The sequence below is a fragment of the Scyliorhinus canicula genome, chromosome 1 (genome assembly GCF_902713615.1).
Source record: "Scyliorhinus canicula chromosome 1, sScyCan1.1, whole genome shotgun sequence".
Classification (NCBI taxonomy): domain Eukaryota; kingdom Metazoa; phylum Chordata; class Chondrichthyes; order Carcharhiniformes; family Scyliorhinidae; genus Scyliorhinus; species Scyliorhinus canicula.
Genome location: NC_052146.1, coordinates 300,071,719 through 300,092,041, shown reverse-complemented (window position 1 = coordinate 300,092,041; position 20,323 = coordinate 300,071,719). Strand labels below are relative to the sequence as shown.

Genomic DNA, 20,323 nt, shown 5'->3' with positions numbered 1-20,323 from the left:
GACTCCCCTGCCCCCACCGCCCCCCCTGCTCCCCACCGACTCCCCTGCTCTCACCGGCCCCCCTGCTCCCCACCGACTCCCTGCCCCCCACTGACACCCCTGCCCACCCACCGGCCCCCCTGCTCCCCACCGACTCCCTGCCCCCCACTGACTCCCCTGCCCCCCACCGGCCCCCCTGCCCCCCACCGGCCCCCTTCCCCCCATTGCCCCCACCGGCCCCCCTGCTCCCCACCGACCCCCCTGCCCCCATTGCCCCCACCAACCCCCTTGCTCTCACTGACTCGCCTGCCCCCACCGGCCCCCCTGCTCCCCACCGGCTCCCCTGCTCTCACTGACTCCCCTGCCCCCACCGGCCCCCCTGCTCCCCACCGACCCCCCTGCTCCCCACCGATCCCCCTTGCTCCCCACCGACCCCCCTGCCCCCATTGCCCCCATCGTCCCACCTGCTCCCCACTGACCCCCTGCCCCCATTGCCCCCCACTGACTCCCCTGCTCCCCACCGGCCCCCTGCCCCCCACTGACACCCCTGCCCCTCCACCAACCCCCCTGCACTCCACCATCCCCCTGCACCCCACCGACTCCCCTGCCTCCCACCGACCACCCTGCCCCCATCGGCCCCGCTGCTCCCCACCGACCCCCCTGCCCCCATTGCCCTCACTGACCCCCCTGCCCCCATCGACCCCTCTGCCCCCCTCGACCCCTCTGCCCCCCACCGACCCCTGCCCCCTCCCCCATGTGAATTGCCTTGAGGAGTTTTGTGTGTCGAAATGGTGCGAATGCTGCTGTTGGGTGCTCTTCCTGGTTTTCCCAGTGACAATCCAATCCTGGTGGCCTGGGTTCACGTTGCTGCTCTTCCTGGTTTTGCCAGTGACAGTCCAATCCAGGTGGCCTGGGTTCAGGTTGCTGCTCTTCCTGGTTTTCCCAGTGACAGTCCAATCCTGGTGGCCTGGATTTCAGGTTGCTGCTCTTCCTGGTTTTCCCAGTGACAGTCTAATCCTGGTGGCCTGGGTTCAGGTTGCTGCTCTTCCTGGTTTTGCCAGTGACAGTCCAATCCTGGTGGCCTGGGTTCAGGTTGTTGCTCTTCCTGGTTTTCCCAGTGTGTCTGTGCTGGCTGCTGCAGTTCAGGTTGCTGCTCCTCCTGGTCTTCCCTCGCTCTCCTTCCCTAGCTCTCTGGCAGAGGGAGGGAGTGGAGTTGAGTCGAGTCAGGTCCGCACTGAGTTTGAAAACTATGGCGGGTGAGGCTGTGGGGGGAGTCCTGTCGGAAAGTTGGAGTTGGCCAGTAACTCTTCCCACAGACATTTAAGGAAAAGGCAGAAGGAGTGGAAACTTTCAGCTGGGACATGCCTTTCTACAAGAGGATCGTGGAGCCCCGGCTGGTGTCCAGGCTGAGCTGCGAAGACTTTGGGAGGCTTTGGCGGGAGGAGGAGGATGAGGAGGGGGTCGAGGAGGATGGAGGTGGGCTGCCCAGGAGGAAGAGGAGGAGGAGGAAGGGGAGGAGGGGGCCCCCGCAGCCGGACGCCTTCCTCTTCCAGAGGCTGCAGGACGTGTCCGGCCACACTCTGGTCTCTCTGCTCCGGCAACTGGCCGACCTGAGCCGCCTGGCCAGCGGCATCTTCCAGGAGCTGGAGGTGGAGGCGAACTCGCTGTATGTCCGCTGCAGCCACCTCCACAGCCGGCTGCACAGCCTGCAGCACCGCACCCTCCACTTCGACGCCAAGAAGGTCGCCGTCCGTAAGTGTCCCAAACTCTATTTAAACTGGGCACAGGACAGTGCAACATCTGGTCCTGTGCACCCTTGTGTTGTGTGTGTTTTAGTTTCAAAGTTTATCATTTGCAATATGCCATGTTCACTCAGTTACTTACCTGCAAATTCATTGAATTGCAAACTGTAAACATGAGAGATGCTAAATTCTGAAATGTGCAGAGATGAATAAAATTCCCTTTTTAAAAATTCATTTGGGCCAATTCCCTTCGACTTGTGCGTGGGGAGAAACTAGGAATATCCAGCGTGCTCTGTTTTTGTACTGGGGATTTAAACCAGATTGCATTTTGTCAAGTGACAGCTTTATTGGAGATGGTCTGGCTGAAGCTGTATCCACAGTTGACAAACATGACTTATTTTTAACTTCGTGTAGACTAGTGTTTTAAAATGATTCTTTTACTGAGCATGGAAGCTGTAATTTTGTGTTGTGGCCTTCGGCTTCTCCATTTGAAGTCTGTGTTTGTTGTGCTCAATAACATATCATTTTCGACTTCTTGTTATTTTTCCACCCGTATGCTTGGAGTCGAGAATGATATTTGTCTTTGTTTTCCTTTTAAGCATTGCTTCTCTTGTAACCACTTGGTTATTTTGTCTCAGGTAATTCAGTGTAAACGTTCTTGAATTGTTGCTAGCAAGATGCAGCGTATAATTTTGTGTTGCATCTTTGAAATTAAATATCTCATTGGTTTAAGAGTGTTAGTTTGTATGCAGAAGGCAACCAGACTAAACTGACCCTGTGGTCAATCCAGACTGTTGCCACTTTTGACCTCCAGTGTACTGTAGATCATGTGAGAACTGCAACACAGAAGGAGGCTATTTGGCCCGTCGAGTCCATGCTGGCTCCCTTTTAGAGCAATCCCTTCCCCTCTGTAGCACTGTAGTATTTGTCTCTGATGCCCATCCGATTTCCTTTTGAAATCATTGGTCATCTTTGCTTCCACCAGTCTCGTAGGTAGTGAACCCCAAGAGCCATGGAGGATGCAAGGAATCTGTCTCAGGGCTGTGATGCCTTACCTTTCCAAATAACCTGCCAACCTCCCTCGTAAAGGCTGACTTGGGATGTACAACCGAAACGTGACTGGGGGTTGGAGGGCCTGCAAGATACAACGCTTCCAGGAAACAAAAGGAAATGGGGGAGGGGAGCAAATAAGTAATTTTTATTGTATCATTCCCACTTATTTCGAAGTTATTTAGTTTCTGGACAATTTGATGCTTTCTACCCCTGTGAAAACCTTGGCAAATGAAACATTGACCGTGTTTGAAACCAGTTCAATGTCATCACTAGAATTGCACATTTTTTGATCTGTCCAATAACACTGTGGATACAATTGTCTAATTATGGATTTCGCTGTTCCAAATATGTGGGCACAGTCACAAGTCCAACATGTTTGTTTCAAACACTAGCTTTCGGAGCAGTTCTCCTCCCTCACGTGAAAGGAGCAGTGCTCCGAAAGCTAGTGTTTGAAACAAACCTGTTGGACTTTAACTGGAGCGTGTCCAGCGGAGATTCACACGGATGATCCCTGGAATGGCGGGTCTAACATATGATGAACGGCTGAGGATCCTGGGATTGTATTCATTGGAGTTTAGAAGGTTAAGGGGAGATCTAATAGAAACTCACAAGATAATACATGGCTTAGAAAGGGTGGACGCAAAAAAACTGTTTCCGTTAGGCGAGGAGACGAGGACCCGTGGGCACAGCCTTAGAATTAGAGGGGGTAAATTCAGAACAGAAATGCGGAGACATTTCTTCAGCCAGAGAGTGGTGGGCCTGTGGAATTCATTGCCGCGGAGTGCAGTGGAGGCCGGGACGCTAAATGGCTTCAAGGCAGAGATAGATAAATTCTTGATGTCGCAAGGAATTAAGGGCTACGGGGAGAATGCTGGTAGGTGGAGTTGAAATGCCCATCAGCCATGATTGAATGGCGGAGTGGACTCGATGGGCCCAATGGCCTAACTTCCACTCCAATGTCTTATGGTCTTATGGTGGTGTAAGTCTTCTTACTGTGCTCACCCCAGTCCAATGCCGGCATCTCACATCATGGCCAAATATGTGAGAGTACGTTCAGTGACTTAAGGTGAAGTGGTGGAGATGACAGTTCTGTCATGGGCATTGGGGTGGGGGGGGGGTTATTGATGTTGGGGCGTGGGGGGGGGCTGTGTGTGTTTGGGGCGTGGGGGGGTGGCTCTGTGTGTGTTTGGTGTTGGGGTGCGGGGGCTCTGTGTGTGTTTGGTGTTGGGGTGCGGGGGGGCTGTGTGCGTTTGGTGTTGGGGTGTGGGGGGGCTGTGTGCGTTTGGTGTTGGGGTGTGGGGGGGGCTGTGTGTGTTTGGTGTTGAGGTGCAGGGGGGCTGTGTGTGTTTGGTGTTGAGGTGCGGGGGGGGCTGTGTGTGTTTGGTGTTGGGGTGGAGGGGCTGTGTGTGTTTGGTGTTGGGGTGCGGGGGGGGCTGTGTGTGTTTGGTGTTGGGGTGTGGGGGGGGCTGTGTGTGTTTGGTGTTGAGGTGCGGGGGGGCTGTGTGTGTTTGGTGTTGGGGTGGAGGGGCTGTGTGTGTTTGGTGTTGGGGTGCGGGGGGGGCTGTGTGTGTTTGGTGTTGGGGTGTGGGGGGGCTGTGTGTGTTTGGTGTTGAGGTGCGGGGGGGCTGTGTGTGTTTGGTGTTGGGGTGGAGGGGCTGTGTGTGTTTGGTGTTGGGGTGCGGGGGGGGCTGTGTGTGTTTGGTGTTGGGGTGCGGGGGGGGCTGTGTGTGTTTGGTGTTGGGGTCCGGGGGGGGGGGGGGGTGTGTGTGTTTGGTGTTGGGGTGCGGGGGGGGGCTGTGTGTGTTTGGTGTTGGGGTGCGGGGGGGGGGGGGCTGTGTGTGTTTGGTGTTGGGGTGCGGGGGGGGGCTGTGTGTGTTTGGTGTTGGGGCACGGGGGGGGGGCTGTGTGTGTTTGGTGTTGGGGTGCGGGGGGCTGTGTGTGTTTGGTGATGTTGGGGTGGGGGGGGTGGTGTGTGTTTGGTGATGTTGGGGTGGGGGGGCTGTGTGTGTTTGGTGATGATGGGGTTGGGGGGCTGTGTGTGTTTGGTGATGTTGGGGTGGGGGGCTGTCTCGGGGTGGAGGGGCTGTGTGTGTTTGGTGATGGGGTTGGGGGGGGCTGTGTCTCGGGGTGGGGGGCTGTGTGTGGTTGGTGTTGGGGTGGGGGGGCAGTGTGTGGTTGGTGTTGGGGTGCGGGGGGGCTGTGTGTGTTTGGTGTTGGGGTGCGGGGGGGGCTGTGTGTGTTTGGTGTTGGGGTGGGGGGGCAGTGTGTGTTTGGTGTTGGGGTGCGGGGGGGCTGTGTGTGTTTGGTGTTGGGGTGGAGGGGCTGTGTGTGTTTGGTGTTGGGGTGCGGGGGGGCTGTGTGTGTTTGGTGTTGGGGTGCGGGGGGGCTGTGTGTGTTTGGTGTTGAGGTGCGGGGGGGCTGTGTGTGTTTGGTGTTGGGGTGGAGGGGCTGTGTGTTTGGTGTTGGGGTGCGGGGGGGCTGTGTGTGTTTGGTGATGGGGTGGGTGGGGGGTTGTGTGTGTTTGGTGATGTTGGGGTGGGGGGGGTTGTGTGTGTTTGGTGATGTTGGGGTGGGGGGGGGTTGTGTGTGTTTGGTGATGTTGGGGTCTGGGGGGCTGTGTCTGGTTGGGGTGGGGGGGTGCTGTGTGTGTTTGGTGATGTTGGGGTGGGGGGGCTGTGTGTGTTTGGTGATGTTGGGGTGGGGGGCTGTGTCTCAGGGTGGGGGGGGCTGTGTGTGTTTGGTGATGTTGGGGTTGGGGGGCTGTGTGTGTTTGGTGGTGTTGGGGTGGGGGGGCTGTGTCTCCGGGTGGGGTGGCTGTGTGTGTTTGGTGATGTTGGGGTTAGGGGGGCTGTATCTCGGGGTAGGGGGGCTGTGTGTTTGGTGATGTTGCGGTGGTGGGGCTGTGTGTGTTTGGTGATGTTGGGGTGGGGGGGCTGTGTGTGTTTGGTGATGGGGTGGGGGGGCTGTGTCTCGGGGTGGGGGGTGTGTGTGTGTTTGGTGATGTTGGGGTGGGGGGGCTGTGTGTGTTTGGTGATGTTGGGGTTGGGGGGCTGTGTGTGTTTGGTGATGTTGGGGTCGGGGGGCTGTGTGTGTTTGGTGATGTTGGGGTGGGGGGGTCTGTGTCTCCGGGTTGGTGGGGTGGTGTGTGTTTGGTGATGTTGGGGTGGGGGGGGGAGCTGTGTCTCCGGGTTGGGGGGGGGTGTGTGTTTGGTGATGTTGGGGGTGGGGGGCTGTGTCTCGGGGTGGGGGGGGTGTGTGTTTGGTGATGTTGGGGTGGGGGGGCTGTGTGTTTGGTGATGTTGGGGTGGGGGGGGCTGTGAGTGTTTGGTGATGTTGGGGTGGGGGGGGCTGTGTGTGTTTGGTGATGTTGGGGTGGGGGGGTGTGTGTTTGGTGATGTTGGGGTGGTGGGGCTGTGTGTGTTTGGTGATGTTTGGGGTGGGGGGGGCTGTGTCTCAGGGTGGGGGGTTGTGTGTTTGGTGATGTTGGGGTGGGGGGGCTGTGTCTCTGGGTGGGGTGGGGGGGCTGTGTGTGTTTGGTGATGTTGGGGTGGGGGAGCTGTGTGTGTTTGGTGATGTTGGGGTGGGGGGTTGTGTGTGTTGTGTGATGTTGGGGTGGGGGGGGGCTGTGTGTGTTTGGTGATGTTGGGGTGGGGGGGCTGTGTCTCCGGGTGGGGGGTGTGTGTTTGGTGATGTTGGGGTGGGGGGGCTGTGTCTCTGGGTGGGGGGTGTGTGTTTGGTGATGTTGGGGTGGGGGGGCTGTGTCTCAGGGTGTGGGGGGGGTGTGTTTGGTGATGTTGGGGTGGGGGGGGCTGTGTCTCAGGGTGTGGGGGGGGGTGTTTGGTGATGTTGGGGTGGGGGGGCTGTGTTCGGCAGTATTAGGCCGTTCAGGTTGATGGGGGAGGGACGTTGCGCTGGGATGTTTTGCTCAGTGTGTTTACCTTGGAGAGGAGCTGTGAGCACCTGAGCACCTGCCACTCCTGCTCTCGCCTGGGAATGTTTGTTTGTGTCGTGCAAACAAGGTTTGAGATGTGGAATCATAATTTTGTCGGATCTGGATTGAAGCTTACGGGATCCCCTTCAACTCCTTTACTTCGATATTGATGTGCAAACTAAATTATGTTTTAATTTCAACCGACATTTCTATTTGCCTTAGATGGCCTGTTAATCAGAAAATCCTTGACTCTTGTATCTGTGTGACATTCAGAAAATTCTCATTCTGTCAAATCCACACTTGCCCGCTTGATTGGCACCACATTCACAAGATAAATATTCACTCCCTCCACTACCAACGCACAGTGGCAGCAAGATTTAGTGCAGCAAATCAGCCGTGTTCCAGCTAGCATCGTGCAACCCCACAAGCTGTGCCACCCGGAAGTACAATGGGTGCCCCCCCCCCCCCCCCATGGGTGACCTGGAGGGTTCCCGCCCCCCACCCCACTGCCACTGGGTCAAAATCCTGGAACTCCCTCCCTAACAGCACTGTGGGTGTACCTACACCACATGGACTGCCAACGGTTCAAGAAGGCAGCTCACCACCACCTTTTGTGGGCAATCCGGGCTGAGCAGCCTAGGCAGCGACATCCACATCCTGTAAAAGAAGAAGAAAAAAAAGAAAATCCAAGTTTCCTTCCCGTCCACCCGGCCTGATTGGTGAATATTCAGGATGAGAGAATTCAGTTATGTGGAGAGGCAAGAGAAAGGGGGGCAGTTCTCCTTGGAGTAGGGAAGGTTAAGGGGAGATTTTAATAGATATGTTCAAAATTCGGGGTTTGATACATCCGAGTGAGAAAATATTTCCACTGGCAAGAGGGTGGGGTGACCAGGGAGGACAGATTTCAGATAATTGATACAAAGGACCAGAGAGGATTGGAATGACATGAGGGGCAATGTGACACAGCTGCCCTGGTGCAGAACACGGCAAAATGAGTATCTTGGGATGATGGCACATGAAGGTGCCATTGGGCCCATCGTGCTTTTGCCCACCCTTTGAAACAGCTGTCCGAGTAGTCCCACTTCCCTGTGCTTGTTCCCCATTGCCCGATGTACGTTTCCTTCGACCCGCGAGCGCTAGTTCTGAGCATGTGCCTCACGGGAGACTGCTGAGTAAAATAAGGGCCCATGGTATTCGAGGCAAGGTACTAACATGGATTGACGATTGGCTGTCAGACAGAAGGCAGAGAGTTGGGATAAAAGGTTCTTTTTCGGAATGGCAACCGGTGACAAGTGGTGTCCCGCAGGGTTCAGTGTTGGGGCCACAGCTGTTCTCTTTATATATTAACGATCTAGATGAAGGGACTGGGGGCATTCTGGCCAAGTTTGCCGATGATACAAAGATAGGTGGAGGGGCAGGTAGTATTGAGGAGGTGGGGAGGCTGCAGAAAGATTTAGACAGTTTAGGAGAATGGTCCAAGAAGTGGCTGATGAAATTCAACGTGGGCAAGTGCGAAGTCTTGCACTTTGGAAAAAAGAATAGAGGCATGGACTATTTTCTAAACGGTGACAAAATTCATAATGCTAAAGTGCAAAGGGACTTGGGAGTCCTAGTCCAGGATTCTCTAAAGGTAAACTTGCAGGTTGAGTCCGTAATTAAGAAAGCAAATGTAATGTTGTCATTTATCTCAAGAGGCTTGGAATATAAAAGCAGGGATGTACTTCTGAGGCTTTATAAAGCACTAGTTAGGCCCCATTTAGAATACTGTGAGCAATTTTGGGCCCCACACCTCAGGAAGGACATACTGGCACTGGAGCGGGTCCAGCGGAGATTCACACGGATGATCCCAGGAATGGTAGGCCTAACATACGATGAACGTCTGAGGATCGTGGGATTATATTCATTGGAGTTTAGGAGGTTGAGGGGAGATCTAATAGAAACTTACAAGATAATGAATGGCTTGGATAGGATGGACGTAGGGAAGTTGTTTCCATTAGCAGGGGAGACTAGGACGCGGGGGCACAGCCTTAGAATAAAAGGGAGTCACTTTAGAACAGAGATGAGGAGAAATTTCTTCAGCCAGAGAGTGGTAGGTCTGTGGAATTCATTGCCACCGAGGGCGGTGGAGGCCGGGACATTGAGTGTCTTTAAGACAGAAATTGATAAATTCTTGATTTCTCGAGGAATTAAGGGCTATGGGGAGAGAGCGGGTAAATGGAGTTGAAATCAACCATGATTGAATGGTGGAGTGGACTCGATGGGCCGAATGGCCTTACTTCCGCTCCTATGTCTTATGGTCTTATGGAGCAGACGTCGGCCATTCGCGCCTCGAGTCTGCTCTGCCATTTGATGAGATTATGGCTGATTTGTTTGTGTTCCAAGTTCCCCATTCCCATCCATCCCCAATAACCTTTGATTCTCTTCCCCGACAAGACCCTATCCACCTCCAGCATAAAAATGTTCAGTGGCTGCGCCCTCCACCGCCTTCTGAGGCAGCGTGTTCCCAAGTCTAGCAACTCTGCGAGAGAAAAAGATTCTCCTCCTCTCTGTCCAAGTTCTGGATTCACCCACAAGTGGAAACCCCTTTCCATGTCTGCCTTAACGAGACCGTTCAGGATCATATGTACTTCAATCAAGTCACCCCTCACTCTTCTAAACTCTTCTAAAGTCCAGTGGGAACATGTTCAGTCTGCCCAATCCTCATAAACCAACCCGCTCATTCCAGGCATCAATCTAAGAAGCCTCCTCTGAATCACCGTCTTTCCTTAAATAAGGAGACCAAAACTGCAGACAGTATTCGAGATGTGGTCTCGCCAATTTCCTGTACAACTGAAGCATAACATCCTTACTTTTTATGTTCAATTTCTCGTATTAAAGCACAGCATTCCCTGAACCTTAATTACTTGTTGTACTGGCATACTAACATTTTGTCATGTCCAGTACTGCATAAATGCAAGACTTTGTTTTTCTTTCAAATTGGTCCCGTTACAACAGTGACTGCACTTCAGAAAGTACTTCATTGCCTGTAAAGGACTTTCGGTATCCTGAGGTCCTGGAAAGCGATGTACAAATGCATGTTTGTCTGTCTTTCAATGGAATACGTTTGAAGTGTGTACTCTGTTCGGGAGCAAATTATGGGGTACGTCTCGCCAGGTACAGGCTGCAGGTCCGTTCCCTGCCCTTGCTATCTGTAAATCTGCGCCTGCTTGACTCTATGACTTTGCAGGGCATGTGGATTTTCTCTGCAGTTAACTGCATGCTGGTTCTTTATTTTATTTAAAGGTGACAGTAATTGCTAGGAAAAATGATTTTGTTGTTCAGATCTGTATAGAAATGGATATTTTCAATGCCTCCGCGACTTCCTGTACATAATTGTGGTGCTTAAACCAGCAAGTTCACCCTCCTGGAGGTCCCGTACTCGACATACAAATTCAGGGGTTTCGGAACAAGTAGATACGGCAAACTTTTTTCCACTGGCAGCAGGATCAGCAACTAGAGGACACGGACGAGCCTTTTGTTTTACCAAGTGAGTTAGGATCTGGAACACACTATCTGAGAGAGTCTGGGAAGCAGTGGCTTTCAAAAATGAATGGGATGAATTTTGAAGAGAAAGGAATTGCAGGGGAGTGGGATTAAATGGATAGCTTTCAAAGAGCCTGCACGTGCATGATGGGCCAAATGGCCTGCTTATTCTATCTGCCTGTCTGCTTTGAACAGCAGCGCTTTGCCTCTGCATCAAAGCCTTCGCGTATCACAGTCAAGGTGAGGAGGAATCAGGCAGCAAGAGTTAAAGTTTCATTCGGCACTTGAGCCGAGACAAGGCAGAGATCAAATTTGTGTTTTTAATGTGTGGAACAATGTACAAAACCTTCCCAGTGTGATCAGCTGGACAGTCCACAGATCTCATTAATTAAGAATGAGAGATCAGTGTTAAGAGTGGGTCATTGATCAATTTTTATTGAAGATTTGTCTCCTGGGGCTAGAAACAGCAAAGACCTTCTACGCCACTAATTATTTATCTCAGCACCTCATTTGCGTCTTGCCGTTGTATTGTGTTTCTGGTTTATTAGTTTGTATAACTGTTTACTAATAGCAGTTCATTAACTCTCATGATTCACTTTTCTATTCAATGTGTTTGATATAAATGGACATAGGAAAGGTGGCTCAATGCTAATGTTGTTGATGAAATTGAAGATAAGGGTGATATGGGTAGCACTCTCTCTCGCCTCCGAGACAGAAGGTCAAATCCCCCTCTGGGAACTTGAGCACAAAATCCAGACTGGCGAATCACTCCAGTACGAAGGGAAATGCATCTTTTGGGAAAGGCACTGAGATGAGACTCCATCTGCGCTCTCAGGTGACATAATAGATCTCATAATGTAGCCTGGAAGAAGAGTAGGGAAGCTTCTGATCAAACGCTTCCTATTGCAATTATGCCTTAAATCTGGCTGTCCGAAAAGCAGACATTTTTAAGAATGTGCCATACATGAAGGGGTCGAGTGGGGTAGGGTGGAGGAGAAACCTTGTACGGTGTCTAGTTTGAGGGCTATGGTGACAGCAGCGTTGCCAATGGCTCTGAGTAGGTATTCAGGGAGCCCAGTGGTTCAGTCCATAGTGAAGATATGGAATCGGCTGAGGAGGCATTTTAGGGTAGATGGGATGTCGGTGCTAACGCCGCTGTGCGAGAATCATGAGTTTGAGCCGGGGGTGATGGATAGTGCATACAGGAGGTGGAGGGAAGTGGGGCTGGTCAAGGTGAGGGATCTGTATTTGGAGGAAGGGTTCACCAGTCTGGAGGACCTAAGGGAGATGGTAGAGCTGCTGAGGGGTAGTGAGTTCACCTATCTGCAGATTAGGGACTTTGCACGAAATGTCTGGAGGGAGTTCCCTCGGTTGCCAGGATACACCCGGCTGGAGTGACTGCTCCTTCTGGATGTAGAAGGGGAGGGAAGAATTGGGGATATATATAAGTGGCTGGGGGAGCAGGGAGGTGAGCGGGGGGTGAAGATCAAAGAGAAATGGGAAGCGGAGTTGGGAATGGAGATCGATTGGGGAGGATGGAGTGAGGCACTGCGAAGGGTAAACGGCACCTCCTCATGTGGAAGGGTGAGTCTGATACAGTTTAAGGTGGTGCACAGGGTGCATATGACTCGGGCGAGAATGAGTGGGTTCTTTCAGGGGGTAGCAGATGCATGTGAGAGGTGTGGGCGGGGGCCAGCGAATCACGTGCACATGTTTTGGGGTTGCAAAACATTGGGAAGATTCTGGGTGGAGTGTTCGTGGTCTTAGCCAGGGTAGTGGAGGAGGAGGTGGAGCCGGACCCTTTGGTGGCGATATTTGGAGTTTCAGAGAAGCCGGAACTCACGGAGAGGAGGAAGGCCGATGTCATGGCTTTTGCCTCTCTGATTGCACGGTGGCAAATTTTGCTGGAGTGGCGGTCGGCATCGCCACCGGGGGTAGCGGCATGGTTGGGTGATCTGCACGACTCCCTGCGATTAGAGATGATAAAGTATGAGTTAAGGGGCTCTTCAGGGGGTTTGAGAAAAGGTGGGGGATGTTTGTGACCGTGTTTGAGGGGTTGTTCGTCGGCGGTGGGGGGGGGGGGGGTGAAAAAGAGGAAACATCTGTGCAGACTGTATAATTGAATATAGGGAAGCATGTTTCCCGGGGTGTTTGTTTGCTGTAACCTGTTTTGATACGTATTTGTCATAAAATACATTAAAAAAAAAAGAATGTGCCATGCATCAATTTTAATTGAGCAAAATTAAAAACAAAACTTACCTGGGCAATTCAGCTAGGTGCTGCAACGGCATGGTGTAGCACCTGACCAGTTATCCCCTTTGCTGCTTGCATTCCGAGCGACCCTTGATCCTACCCGACCTGGCTTGACCCAAACCACCCAGGCCCAGAATCTGCCGGTTTTGAGACATGATACTTGTAATGGTTTATCTGGCCAGTATCGTATTTCCAGTTGAGAGAGTTTGCTGTGTTCAAATTGGCTGCCGTGTTTCAAAAATGTTTCAAATTACATAGCGCAATGTGAGATTGACCAATCCACATTGGATTGAACCCAGGAACTGCTACCCTGGGAGGTAGTGGCGGCTTGCGGTATTGTCACAGGCCTGGTAATCCAGGTACCCAGGGTAATGCTCTGGGGACGCGGCAGATGGTGAAATTTTTATTTTAAAACAAACAAAATCTGGATGAAGCAGTCTGATGACCATGAAACCATTGTCGATTGGAAAAACCCATCTGGTTCACCTAATATCCTTCAGTCCTTACCTGGTCTGGCCTACATGTGACTCCAGACCCACAGCAGTGTGGTTGACTCTTGAATACCCTCAGTTCAATTAGGATGGGCAACAAATGCTGGCCTAGCCAACCATGCCTAAATTCCTGGAGTGGGGGGAAAAAAACGTTAAGATAATGAATTTTGTGGCGGCACGGTGGTGCAGTGGTTAGCACTGCTGCCTCACAGCACCGAATATCCAGGTTTGATACCCGGCTCTGGGTCAATGTCCTTGTGGAGTTTGCACATTCTCTGCGTGTCTGCATGGGGCTCACCACCACAACCCAAAGATGTGCAGGGCAGTTGAATTGGCCACGTAAAATTTCCCCTTAATTGGGTGGAAAAAAGTACAGTAAGAAGTCTTACAACACCAGGTTAAAGTTAACCTGTTTGTTTCAAACACTAGCTTTCGGAGCACTGCTCCTTCCTCAGGTGAATGAATCGAAGGAAGGAGCAGTGCTCCGAAAGCTCGTGTTTGAAACAAACCTGTTGGACTTTAAGCTGGTGTTGTAAGACTTCTTACTGTGCTCACCCCAGTCCAACGCCGACATCTCCACATTATTTTGGGGGGGGGGGGGGGGGGGGGGGACTTTAAATTTAGTTTAAAAAAATAATGAATTTTATTTCTTGATATTGGGGTGACCTGATTTTAAAGAAAAAGTAATATTGGAAGACTAAAAATTGTAATACCTTAAATTATGATTGATTAAGCTTTTGAAACAAGTTAGTTTGTGTTTCTTTTTACAACTTTCGATGCCGCATTATTAGAGTCATAGAGGTTTATACCACAGAAAAGACCCTTCGGCCCATCTGTGCTGGTAAAAAACAACCACCTAACTATTCTGATCCCATTTTCCTGCACAAGGCCGCCTTGTATGTCTTGGCATTGCAAGTGGGCATTTAAATACTTAAATGTTACGAGGGTCTCTGCCTCCACCACCCTTTCAGGCAGCGACTTCCAGACTCCCTCCACCCTCTGGGCGAAAATGTTTTTCCTCAAATCATCTCTGAACCTCCTGCCCCTGGCTCTGTGCCCCCTGGTCATTGATTTCTCCACCAAAGGGGAATGTTTCTTCCTGTCTATCTATGCCCCATATAATTTTATACATCTCAATCGTGTTCCCCCCGTCTCCTCAGTCTCCTCTGCTCCAAGGAAAACAATCCAAGCCTATCTAAACTCTCTTCATAACTCAAACTCTCCGGCCCAGGCTACATCCTAGTAAATCCCTTCTACACCCTTTCCAGTGCTATCACAACCCCCACCCCCCGTCCAGAACTGCACACAGTACTCTAGCTGTGACCCAACCAACATTATATGCAGTTCCAGCATAATCTCCCTGCTCGTAAACTCTATGCTTCGGCTAATAAAGTCAAGTATACCATCTGCCTTCTTAACCACTGCATCCACCTGCTCTGACACCTTAAGGGACTGGTGTACATGCACAGTAACATCCCTCTGATCCTTCGTGCTTCCCTTTGTCCTGCTGTTTATCATGTATTCCCTTGCCCTGTTTGTCCTGCCCACTTACATCACCTCACACTTATCCGGTTTGACTTCCATTTGCCACTGACCAGCCCGCCTGTACCTTCCTATAATCTAAGGCTATCCTCCTCACTATTTACCACTCCACCAATTTTTGTATCATCCGCGAATTTACTGATAACCTTCCCACACTCCAGTCTCATTCATTTATATATACCACAAGCAGCAGGGACCCCAACACTGATCTCTGTGGGAACCCACTGGACACAGGCTTCCAGTCAGATTCTAGCTTGTCGATCTTAAGCTCTGGAATTCTTTCCCTAAATGTCTCGGGCTCTCCATCTCTCCTTTAAAACACGCCATAAAATCCATCTCTGTGAACTACCATCTGCCCTAATACTTTCTGAAGCGGCTCTATGGCGGTTTTTTGTCGACTAACGCTCCTATGAAATGAAAATCGTTTATTGTCACAAGTAGGCTTCAAATGAAGTTGCTGTGAAAAGCCCCTAGTCGCCACATTCTGGCGCCTGTTCGGGGAGGCCGGTACGGGAATTGAACCCGCGCTGCTGGCCTGCCTGGGTCTGCTTTACAAGCCAGCTATTTAGCCCACTGTGCTACACCGCCTTTGGGGCGGTTTGCTACTTTGAAGGTGCTGTGGAAGGGCAAGTTGTGTTGAAAATAATTTGGGTGCGAGCTTGGCTGGCCGTGAGATGGATTTGGTCGTATTTACGTCCCGAGCTCTCGTGCTTTTTAGCTGGAAACGTGTCGAGGTTACAAATGAGTTGTGTCATGGGAGGGGGGGGGGGGGGGGGGGGGGGGGGGTGGAATATCGGAGGCCAGGCACCTCCTTGGCCCAGGCTCCTCGTGGGGGAGGAGGGAAAGGGGCCAGGATGGGGAAAGAGAGCAATGAGAGGAGGGTGAAGAAAAAGGAAAATTATTAAGCATGGTATCAAAACTTCCTTGTGATCTATTTTAAACAGGGGAATTTTAATATGGGGAAAGAGAACACCATATTGTTTTCGCGCAAAGTTTAAAAAACTAAGTCCGACTTTAATCCTGTGTTTTAAATGGTTCCTGTTGTGGGAGGGAAGGGTTTGTTTGTAATCGTAGTCCAGTAACGGTGGAGTCCTCCTTCCATCCTTCCTATTCTGTCTGAAGTGATGCTCTTGTTAATACTGATGCTGCCAAACAGATGGGCCTCTCCATTTGGGTTAAACCCAGCAGGAACCAGCCGCCCGAGTACTTTGTGCGTCTGAGCAGTGCGTTGTGCTTCGCTTTCCCATGGGAAGGGGAGCACTAAAGGCTTTGACAAGATGTAGTCTGATTGTGACTTTAGATGTGAATATGCATTTAAAACACAACAAAAGGAGGGCAGACACGCAGATGCTTTTTAAGATGAGGGAATAATAATTGCAAGTTGAATAAAAATGGAGTTTATTTTAAATACAAAGCTTTCAGAGAATACGGGCGGCAAGGCGGCGCAGTGGTTAGCACTGCTGCCTCACGGCGCTGAAGACCCGGGTTCGACCCCGGCCCCGGGTCACTGTCCGTGTGGAGTTTGCACATTCTCCCTGTGTCTGCGTGGGTCTCACCCCCACAACCCAAAAATGTGTAGGGTGGGCGGATTGTCCACGCTAAATTGCCCCTTAATTGGAAAAAAATAATTGGGTCCTCTATTTAAAAATAATGCTTTCAAAGAATACATTGGGACATGATTGTGAAAACAGTAGATCGAGGTGCTGGTACTTACCCAAGGAGTCATTTTCATGCCTTTCATTCAACCACTTTTTAATTGCCAGTCAGTGAGGTGTTTAACATTTCAGTTTGTGTTCTCTGCTAAATATTGGTGCACGATTTGTAATTTTTGAGGGGTATCTCTGGAGCATTTCTCCCTATCTCTCTGATGCTACAACCCTCCAGGATCTCTCTCGCCATTGGTGGACGTGCCTCAGCACCCTGGGCCCTGAATCCGAGAATTCTTTCCCACCTCCTCTTTCTCCTCTCCTTTAAGATACTCCTTCAAACTGACCTCTCTGACTATTCTTTGGTTCACCTCTCCCGATTATGTGTCTCAGTGGTGCGCCTCTGGAGCCCGCTGGGATGTTGTTCCTGTGCTAAAGGCAGTGTACAAATGCAAATTGCCCGATGTATCTGTTTTGAATTTCTGACTTGAAAACAAATCCTTGGCTGAAGATGATTTGACCAGAGTGCCATGGTTTTGGATTTGAATTAGCAAATTATATGTTTCAGTCTGAAGGGCTTCCTGCAGTGGCTTGATCGTCCAGTCTCTGAGTAAAGGCCAGACACCACTCAAATGGGATCATCCTGGGGTTTTGTGGTCTTTGGCAATTTTTTTTTTTCCTGGGCGTCATCCTTGATTGCTGTGAACTGTGTGGCTCGCTGGATCATTTCAGGGGGCACTTAAGAGTCAACCACATTGCTGAGGGTCTGGAGTCACATGTAGGCCAGGCCAGACTGGGTAAGGATCATACACCCCCCCCCCCCCCCCCAACCCGTATACCTTAGATCACGCAAATCTCCTCATGCAGCCTTATTGAACTCCAATTTCCAATAGTTATGGCTAAATGCACATCAATGACACCTGGATTTGCATGGGTAGGGGGGAAATGTAGATGAGTACTTTGCAGTTCGATGGAAGTGTTGTGGGATACCGTACTACATCCTATAGAAATAACTTGCATTTATATAGCGCCTTTTCATGATGCCGACCTCCCAAAATACTTTACAGCCAAGAAAGTACTTTAGGAGACCTTTGTGCACGGTAAGTTCCCACAAATAGCTAATCACCAGGTAATCTAGTTTCAGGTGATAGTGCTACCATTAACTTTAGTCTTTTAACTATTCTTTCAATTAATTTTGAAGTGTGGTAAGCAAATATGGCAGCCATTCTCCACCAGCGGTGCTCCATAAACATGAAGCTCTTTTCAGCTACGTTGCTTGACCTGGACTCCAGGAGGGAGAATTTATGTTCCTCTTTGCTAAGTGCCGTGGGATTTTTCAGCATTCACTTGAAATACCAGAATGGTCAAACACAAAATCACCCCGGTGAAAGCAAATTGCTTCAGATGGTGCCTCACTGGCTTGGCACTGCGTTGTTCTGGAGTGTTGTCCCGCGTTGTGAGCTCAAGCCCCAAACCTCCTCATTTGAGGTTGCTGCTAACGAAGCCAAGCTAACAAACGGCGGGAATGTTGCGGAGGCAATCTTTGGGTTGCGTTCGAGTTGCAGGTCTCTCTAATGGTGATAGAGGTGCGCAACACAGGTATTGCAATTGTCCTCCACATCCACCTGTGTCTGAAGGAACGGTAAATTCAGTGAGTCTGGTCGCTCTGCAATGCCGGTTGGTGGGAGTATATGGACATTCAGTGAGGCTGGGTTCAGGCTCTGCAGCAAAGGCCAGAGGCTGAAGCTGTGCGGTTGTGCCCATTGATGAGTCAGTTGCAGGCTAATGTACAGTTTCTGTGCTTCTGGTCAAAATCCATTGTTCAAGGGCAGCACGGTGGCCTAGTGGTTAGCACAACCGCCTCACGGCGCTGAGGTCCCAGGTTCGAATCCCGGCCCTGGGTCACTGTCTGTGTGGAGTTTGCACATTCTCCCCGTGTCTGCGTGGGTTTCACCCCCACAACCCAAAAATGTGCAGAGTAGGTGGATTGGCCACGCTAAATTGCCCCTTAATTGGAAAAAATAATTGGGTAATCTAAATTTTAAAAAAAATTTTTAAAATCCATTGTTCACCTTAGCTTGTGGCTATTAATGCCTCTGCGGGTATAACGGGCTCTGGTGGCTCTCCCTTTGTTATGGCCGAGCTGGGGAGACAAGTCTTCTGGCCCCTGGTTTCATTGAATGTAATGTGCCCCCACAATTAAAGCTGTGAGATTCCACAAGGGTGAGAGTTGACTTTTTGTCCTGTCACTGCCGTTGGAAATTTCCAGGAACTGTAGCCAACTTGTGAATCATGTGACCCGCAGCAAAGTTCCCGTTTTAAATAGGTAAAAAAGGTATGGTTTGATTTACCTAGTTCAGGATCCCTTTCACGCCTTGAGCTGAGGGACATGGCGATCCCCTATTAGATTTCCTGGGGACTATTTTGGATGACCTCTAGTTATGCTTTACCTGGTATGATCTCCATGGAGATTGTTCATATTTAAAGAGAAATTAGAACACTCACTTATCACCTGAAATAAATTATGCCACAAGATTTCACGTTTTTAAACAAAATCTTCGTGTTGAGCAAGCCTGATTACCGTAACACTTTGGTTTTACCATCTCTTTGGAGATGGTCATTGCCTGGCACATGTGAGGCACGATCATTACTTGCACTTAGCCCAAGCATGGATGTTGTCCAAGTCTTTCTTCATATGGGCACTGACCGCTTCTGCATCTGAGGTGTCACAAATGCTACTAAACATTGTGCCGTTGTCAACAGCATCCTTATTCAACCTTGTGGACGGATCAGTATCCTAACTCGCCCAGTCGCTTATTCTGCATATCCCTTTATACCTTTCGCTAGCAAGTAACTAGTGATCATTTGATTTAAAAGTGTTAATTGGCACGCATTTAATGGCTTACTTTAGAAAAGAGTTCCACACTTCACACTTAAAAAAAAAAATTTAGAGTACCCAATTTATTTTTCCAATTAAGGGGCAATTTAGCGTGGCCAATCCACCTACCCTGCACATCTTTGGGTTGTGGGGGCAAACTCCACACGGACAGTGACCCAGAGCCGGGATCGAACATGGGACCTTGGCGCCGTGAGGCAGCAGTGCTAACCACTGCGCGACTGTGCTGCCCCGCCTGGTTCTAATTTTAAGGTCACGTGGCCTGTCCTTGATCCCTTCTTAAGAGGAAGATGTTTCTTTCCCCACATGCATTCTTTTCAAAATCCTAAAATACTGTCCTGGTAAAACTTGCTTGTGGCACCATGGTTGGATTAACTACGTTGCACCAAAACAATGGGCCAGTAAGCAGCTGTACAATACGGATAGAGTACCCTGCCTAAAGGGACGTGATCAACATTGATACGTTTGGGAATTGGAAGGCTGCTGTTCCCAATCCGATCTGTCAGCAAGGGCGCTTCGCCGGTATCCGCGGCAGCGAGGGCTTCCAAACTGAGACCAGACTACTCTCGGACAGTTACCCTATTGCTATGTGGTTAAGTGAGCCTTGTTAGATTGGTAAATATTTGGGACTGACTTAACAGAAGACAACTCTGCATCCCCCCCACATGTACGAGCAACTGTTTCACTGGGAAATGTGCTTGGAGTGAGGTTCTGCTGGAATCAGCTCTTCTGTGAGCTGTAGATTAAATAACAGCCAAACGTGCACATTCTTTGCTTCACCCCAGCCTGTTGAGTCATTCATTCAATCTAAACAAAGTCGCAGAATGCTGATTAAAGACCCGTTTTACGCAGAGGAAAGCCCTTTGTCTAAATGGAGGCAAATTCTATCACTTCCCTTTGCCCTTTTGCCTGTGCCATCCATTACTGAAGGTGTCGGGGTGTAGAATGCCACAAGCTCCGGCTGTTCCCTGGTACCTCGGTCAGCTAACTGTTCACGGTGCCAGCCGCGGATTAGTGTGCAACACCGGCGTCTCTGACTTCGAAGGTTGCCGATTCAAGGTCCGCTCCAGAGACAGGAGCACAGGATTTAGGCTGTGCTGAGAAGTTTGCACAGTTGGAAGTGCACCTTTCAGATGCACCTTAACAATCCCATGCTTCTATTTTAGGGAAGGGCAGGGGGATTCCTCCCTGATGTCCTGGGCAATATTTATCCCTCAATCACTACCTTGAACGTGGATAATCTGGTCATTATTGCAATGCTGTCTGTG

General features: G+C 50.5%; 1 protein-coding gene across 1 annotated transcript in view; it reads left to right on the top strand.

Moving 5' to 3' along the window:
• The first annotated feature begins 1,091 nt into the window (after positions 1-1,091).
• Positions 1,092-20,323, top strand: part of LOC119965159 (NHS-like protein 1) — a 279,160-nt gene continuing 259,928 nt past the window's right edge. The window contains 1 exon segment of the mRNA XM_038795566.1: positions 1,092-1,731. Coding sequence (XP_038651494.1) covers positions 1,341-1,731 — 391 coding nt within the window. The 5' untranslated portion in view covers positions 1,092-1,340.